Raw genomic sequence first — 7,445 nt, forward strand, 5'->3', positions numbered from 1 at the left:
CGACGGGGCTAGGGACCAAACATCCATGGACCCTAATATGGATGGCGACCGTTCGCTGCGACGCATGACATTTTTTCTTGAGAAACCGCCACCATTTGATCTCACGTCCAACTAAAACTGTGTGGAAAATGGCGTTTGTTTGCTATCCCAAACGGTTGCGAGTTAGCATTGCCCAGCATTCATAACCTACAACAGGAAGTAGTACCTGAGTAGTAGCATCATCAAGAGTGGAATATTCTTGGCGTTACGCCTAGGCTAATAAGGCATTCCCTTGGGAGTGGAGTGTACGCCGGTGCGTTCCCCGTGCGACGGCGTCACGCGCCCTCACACCTGGCCACCCGCCGACACGTGGGGCCAGCGCGACCCGCTCATAATCTAATCCGATCTACTAATGTAAACCTTCCATTTACGAATTATAAACCTCCCAATCTCTCGCCAGCGCTGCTGCTATTAATCAATCAATCCTCTTTGCAGTTTGCTTTTCTCCCATCCCCTCCTCCAACCCCACAACCAAACGCCGCCTCGAACCTTCCTTCCGCGAGCCAAGCGGCGGGGGTTCCGCGAACCGCGGAGGAGATGGGCGAGTACTGCGCCCCGGCGGCGGCGGCGGCGGAGGGGGACGTGCTGCCGCGGGCGCCGGTGGCGGCGGCGGGCAGGTACCTGTACGGCGACTACGACCGCTGCTCCACCAAGCAGGTCTTCGACAACCTCCACGGCAACATCTCCCTCGACCCCGTGAGCGATTCGACTGCTTCCCCTTCCTCCTGTTCGCTCTTGTTTTGTTGCGGCGGCTCGGCTGCCTTATCGATTGGTTGGTTGTGGGTGCGTGGTTCGGCCCGGTGGTTTGGGCGAGCAATCCGTCGGTTTCGGGTTGGTCGGCGATTCGATTCGTTTCGGGCCTCCATCGCACCGCTCCCTCCTCCGCATTACTGCGCCTGCGTGCTTGCTTCCCCACCAATCTCTGCTCTGCCCGCGCGCGGTCCGAGTTTTTTTTTTCACGAGCAGTATGCGTTTCCTTATGTCTGTTTGTCATCGTCGGGCGCTGCGATTCAGTCCGATTTCAGTCCCGTGGAAATGGTGCTGAGAGTTCGTTTCCTTGTGCTCCACGACGGGACCAAACAGCAACGACGGCGCAAGTCCCCGTCCACCTGATTACCTGCTGTTTTTCCTCTTCAGATTTTCGGCTGTATGTTTGTGTTGTTGTGGCGTATCAACTGCTTATTACTAGCTACAAGTGCTCCCCATGTGCCCTTCCGTTTTAAAATTCATTCGCTGGACCTTTTCCACGCTTGCTTGTGCTAATGTATGACCTGTTTCTGTTTCCTCCACCGGAGAATGGGAATATTGTTGTTGCCTGACCTGAGTATGACCGGGGTCAACCTTGAGAGCGATGGGTATTATAATAGTTATTATGGGGTTAATAATTAAATAAACGTATTATGCTTTGATTGGCCTGTTTATCCATTATTAGTGCTTGGGCTGTAACGTGCGTCCCCCAAGTAATGGAACATGGAGCATGCTACTACCAGTTTAGTGATGATGCACCAAAAGGACTGTTTCAGCATTGCACTTCATGGCTATTTTTGGCTTGGCTACTCTTTGTACTCGTTTATTCTACCTCACTACAGTTACTGCTGTCTGGTGTAGCTGCTGCTCTGCTTATGGCAATTCGTAACGTCCGTCCTAATGTGTCTCCACTAACTAGGTCGTATTCAAGTTACATAATATTGGGTCCCTTTTACTTTCCACCATGGATATTAGTAATCTGCATACCGTTTTCACATTCCAGTATCCTGAATTTGAGTAACTCAGTTCTGATGGCACTAGCATTGGACCATCTTCAGTCTTGCAACCAATTAGTAACAGGATCTCATGCTGCATATATGTATATTCCTTTTATTTAAAACTTAAATGTGTTCAACCACTGAGGATTCTGTTGGGAGTTCTCTTGTGTCCTACAGTATTAAATGATCATTCATAACTGCCCTCGTCTTCTTGCTGTTGGCCAAGTGGTTTTCCATTTTGAGCTTCAGTGCTCTGCCATGCGTTACAAGTAGAACACTGCACCTGATGTTTCTTTTTATGAATGAATAATTGCTTTGTGTAACTTGGATGCGTGGTCAGTCATCAGTCAGTATATAATGATCACACTAATTGTCTATTTCATATATATGGAAAAATAGTTCTACTTTTATTACTAATTTAATTTTCTGTATGTCTACTGAGAAATAGAAGCTTTACATAATTTCTACTCCCAACTATTCATCATCTGTAATAAGAGTCACTTTCTCTGATAGTTTCTGTTCCTTAAGCTATTCACTTTTCTTCAATAACAATTACTTCCTCTGATGTGCAGTTGGCCCGTGAATTTGTGGATACAGAGGAATTTCAGAGGTGACTTGAGTTTTCCCAAATTATTGCTGCACATTTGCCTATTTAACTTTCTAGATGGCCTAATTATGTTTTCATTTCATCCAGGTTGCGGGATCTGAAACAGCTTGGTGAGTTTTCTTCCCTTGCTAGAGAAACCTTATTGGGAACTTTGCATTCTATCTTGCTGGCAGTGTCAGAAATCTAAATGGAGTCCCATATCCGATGTTTTTGTGTGTGCTAGTGAACAGTGAAAGTGCATTGCTACTTATTTTTTGTCAGCCGACCACGGACTTCTTTGTGCCACAGTGTTTATTGTATACTCCCTCCGTCTCGATTTATTTGTCGTGGAAATGGATGTATTTTAGTTCTAGATGCATCCATTTCTGCAACAAGTAATTCCGGATGGAGGGAGTGTGATTTAGATGATCTTATTTTTTTTCCTAAAATGAATAGTGCTGTGAGCTTCTTTTATGGGTAATCCAACTCTGATGAAATTTACAGTTCATTAATGTTTGTGTAACATGCTCTGTATGCTTTTCAGGCCTTACATATCTGGTGTTTCCCGGGGCTGTCCACACACGTTTTGAACATTCATTAGGTGTTTATAGACTTGCTGGGGAGGCTATGAACAATCTTCAGAAGTACCAGGTTGGTACCATGGAAGATGGAACATTGTCTTGACTGCTACATACTCGCAAGTGACAGTTTACTTATAATGCAGAAGCTTATGCATTTTTTTTCACTCAACAGGGAAACGAACTTGGCATTGACCGCATTGATGTGCAAACTGTGAAACTTGCAGGTTGGTGTTTCTCAACCGTGGCTCAACAAGTTTTGCTTGTTAATGATCTTTGTGATAATTCTGTTCAGGTCTCTTACATGACATTGGACATGGCCCCTTCAGTCATCTGTTTGAGCATGAGTTTCTTCCTCGTGTTCATCCAGGATCAACATGGTGATTCTCTTTTCCATCTACGACATTTTGTTTTAGTTGTCAAGGTGCCACGCATGTGAGCATATTAACATTGCATGGTTAATGATTATTCATCCACTTATCTGTGTTCCCATATGCCTGTTAATCTGTTAAAGTTATCTGGAGATTTTGGTCTAACATTTTAATAAATAAAATCTCATTTGCTTATTCAGGTCCCATGAACATATGTCTGCACTGCTTCTGGACAGCATTGTCGATAAACACGCAATAGATATTGAACCTGATTATCTGAAAGTTATCAAGGTAAAATGCATTTCATATAAGAACTTGTGGTGGCACCAACTTAGTTATCATTCCTATTTTGAAGCGATCTTATGGGTCATACAGAATTCAGTTCATTGTGCAACCTGCCATCTCTAGGTAGTACTGTTATAAAAATATGAAATGAAAAACCTGGAGCAGTCGGGCATGAAGTTCATTTATAGGGTGCATAGCTTGTAATAGTACAGCACAGTGTGCTGTTCTAAGTTATTAAATTCTTACCCTGCTCCTTCAAAAATTTCTGCAGGAAATGATAGTTGCAAGCTCTGACGTCTCCACAGCAGAAGTATGTATATTGTTCTCTCCTACTATTTTAATCACCCATTTCGAATGAAATAGATTGATTAAATGTAGATTGGTTCTTCACAGGGTGTGAAGGAGAAGCGTTTCCTTTACGACATTGTTGCTAATGGGCGCAACGGTATAGATGTTGACAAGTAAGGGCCTTCTTTGTATCGTGCTTCCAAATTTCGTCTATAAGTCTACCATTATCTCTCTACCATCATCTGGTTATGGCATAACCTAGAGTAATGATGCAGGTTCGACTACATTGACCGTGATTGCAGAGCATGTGGTATTGGGAGCAATTTCCAGCATTGGAGGTATATTTTGCCATCAAACGTGCCAACTTTCTTTTGCCCAATTGCCCCTATGGCCTAGTTGAGAATATGAACACAGGCATTCAAGATCTGCACTGTTGTGCAAACTGACAATGCCAGATAATTATGTAGATCCTCAATGGAAGCTTAGGAATGTTAAAATAATTGAAGATATGATTATGATGATGAAAGAACGCCAGCTACACTGTTGGCAACGTTTATGTGCTGACGAGAATGCCAATGTGATTTTGTGATCATGAGCATTTAGACAGAACTTGTCCATCAACATATATTGCCGTTTTTCATACAGGCTTTTAGAAGGTATGCGAGTGATGGGTGATGAAATATGCTACCCTGCCAAAGACTGTAGGTCAACTATATAACAGTCATCTATTTCAATTTGACCCATTGCCATTGTTTTCTTTTTCTGTAAGTATCTAATACGTGACTTGGTATACTCCACTTGGAATTACAGATCTGAGCATCCATAAATTGTTCACAACACGTGCTGATCTGCATCGGACTGTCTATACCCATGCCAAAGTAAAGGTACATGCTCTTTATACTCAGGGTTTTCCAACTCCATTACAGTATTGCCTTATTTACCTTACAAAATATCATGGTTACATCAAGAGACAACCCATAAGTAAGTCCATACGGCTGTGTTGCATTACACTGAGACTTCCTGTCAACAGTGTTAACTGTTGTCGTATATGGTATTGTAGAAGATAATCATAGTAGGGTTTTTAGATGAAGCTCTCAAAGGTCTCGTGTTTAAATGAAATGATTGTGCTGTCGTGATCTCATTTTTGGATGTACTTAAGTTGCTTCACCAATTTATACTGATAAATGTGTATGCACCAAAAATCTGCACTCCTGTATATTGCCTCTTCTTTATGTATGTCCTTTAAGTTGCATCATCAATTATATTGTTAGCTATTATGCCCGCAGAAAGACGTTGCCAGTTCCAGTTATCTGCAGTCTCCGTGCATTGCTTTCTTTCTATATAAATGGAACTGTTTCTAACAGTCTTCAATTGTTAGGCTGTTGAACTGATGCTTGTGGATGCGCTTGTTGAAGCGAATGAATACTTGGGAATATCTTTGCATGCAGATGATCCAGAGGACTTTTGGAAGGTTTGGTGTCAGATAATGTTATGTTTGTTACATTAATGGTTCTTTTGTTGGTCTATCCCTCTTACTTGTACAACTCTGGGATTTCCAGTTAGATGACACAATCGTCAAAAGCATTGAAACTGCTCCCAACGATGAACTGAAGAAAGCAAAGGAAATCATTCAGCGTATTCGCCGGAGAGAGCTCTACAAGGTAGCAGTTCTTTTCAGTTGTAATATACTCCCTCCGTCCCATAATGTAAGACGTTTTTTCACACCACATTAGTGTCAAAATACGTCTTACATTATGGGACGGAGGGAGTATCATTCTATTATTTTGTCTGTCCTTCTGTCACATGCTCTTCTCACAGCTATTTGTGCTGAATCTGTGGGTCTTACAGTTATGCACGTGCAATATTATTTGAATGTTGTTCAGTGTGTAACTTGATATGACATGTAGTGCAAGCAACTATTACCAGTTTCTGCGTGTCGATTTAGTCAAGGCTTTGCGTATAGTGGTATGCGTCTTGGGTTGAGTTGGCAGATACAGTGACTGGTTTGGCTTTATATGCGAGTTGGTGCCTTTTAAACCTAAGTAGGTGTTTAGGTGAGTGTAGTGCTGGATAGTTATAGAGACTGCATCCACACATGTTATTACTAATTTTCATTTTCTAGAAACATTTTAGGGGTGGGTTAATCTGCCAATATCACACTAGATTACTCGACTTTTCAGACTACAAGGAGAGTTTAATATTGTTCTGTACCATACTTACATCGTGAGCAGCATCCCGTTTTACGTTGTGGTCTTGCATATGTTGATTCAGTTAAATTCTTTTGAGTTGCAGTTCTGCAATCAGTATTCTGTTCCAAAGGATAAACTGGACCATTTCAAGAATATAACTGCACAGGACATAGTTTGCTCACAGGTTCATGTCTCCCCTCTTGACTCATTTTGCGTCGGTTGCTACTATCTGACCTCCCTGAAACTAACTCTGCAAGCTCTCTGTTTCTAATTTTCCCTGTGTGTCTTCAGATAACTTCAAAGGTGCTGCTTAAGGAGGAAGACGTGGCGGTCAGCAATGTGAAGATTGACTTGACGCGTGGGAAGGACAACCCGCTCGAAAGGTTTTTGATGCTTGAACATCCATTAGTCCCACCCTGTTATTCATTTACGCGCACAGTATGCATGATCTTCCAAGTTGTGACCAGTTGCCTTTCTTTCTCTTAAACACATAATTTGGGTCATCCCACAGCATCAAGTTCTTCAAGGTATTTACAAACCCTTCTTTGTATCTTGGATATGTATGGTGGCAATGGTCTAAGGTAGAACTCTTGTGATGCCAGGATTTCGGATGCGAAGAGAAGTTCCCGATAACGGACGAGCGCGTCAGCCACCTGCTGCCGGTCTGCAACCAGGACAGGATTGTGAGGGTGTACGCAAAGAAGCCGGAGCTGGTAAGTGAAGAAGAAACCATGCAGGCACTTACTACTAGAATACCATTGGCTCTCGATTGCGATTGAATGACATGAAAACCTTGGTGGTGGGGTGGCAGGTGGAGGCGGTGTCGGAGGCGTTTGAGAACCTGCAGCTGAGGATGTATGGGGAGAAGACGCAGGTGCACGACACGCCCACCAAGAAGAAGCGCAGGTTCAACTAGCGGCATGTCTAGCTGCGGCATACCACAGGCAGGCAGGCAGAGTAGGAAACCAAACAAACGACATGGAGGGTGGACATATACATATATACTACTACTACTTACTAGAGTCAGTTGGTTTTAGCTAGGAAAGTCAGTCAGTCTGCGTAGGGAAGGGAAGGACGACACACTCACTGGTGAATTGTACAGTTTTGATGCACGGAAAAGGGGGGAAATTTTACTCTCGGCGGTCGGCGGTATATGTAGGTACTGACTGACACAGGATGGATGGCTAGCTAGCTAGCTCATTAGCTACCAATTGCATTGTCATTTTGGCATGCACTCCCTCCCCTGTTATTACCGTATGCTTACCCTTACCACCTATATGCATGATGATGATGATGATGATGACATTGCTACCAGTTACAGAATGGTGAATATATATCACACACATAGAATCCCTTTGAGTTGA

At 43.2% G+C, this 7,445-nt stretch overlaps 1 protein-coding gene across 1 annotated transcript; it reads left to right on the forward strand.

The window, feature by feature from the left end:
* The first annotated feature begins 445 nt into the window (after positions 1-445).
* On the forward strand, positions 446-7,445 carry LOC125542275 (deoxynucleoside triphosphate triphosphohydrolase SAMHD1 homolog). Its single transcript, XM_048705237.1, has 19 exons — positions 446-735; positions 2,357-2,394; positions 2,479-2,501; positions 2,915-3,021; positions 3,124-3,175; positions 3,244-3,328; positions 3,520-3,610; positions 3,876-3,914; positions 3,998-4,065; positions 4,168-4,230; positions 4,538-4,593; positions 4,703-4,776; positions 5,271-5,363; positions 5,452-5,553; positions 6,185-6,265; positions 6,373-6,464; positions 6,593-6,608; positions 6,684-6,794; positions 6,893-7,445. The coding sequence occupies exons 1-19, from the start codon at positions 577-579 to the stop codon at positions 6,995-6,997; spliced, it is 1,455 nt and encodes a 484-aa protein (XP_048561194.1). The 5' UTR covers positions 446-576; the 3' UTR covers positions 6,998-7,445.

This window comes from Triticum urartu, chromosome 3, assembly GCF_003073215.2.
Source record: "Triticum urartu cultivar G1812 chromosome 3, Tu2.1, whole genome shotgun sequence".
Taxonomy (NCBI): domain Eukaryota; kingdom Viridiplantae; phylum Streptophyta; class Magnoliopsida; order Poales; family Poaceae; genus Triticum; species Triticum urartu.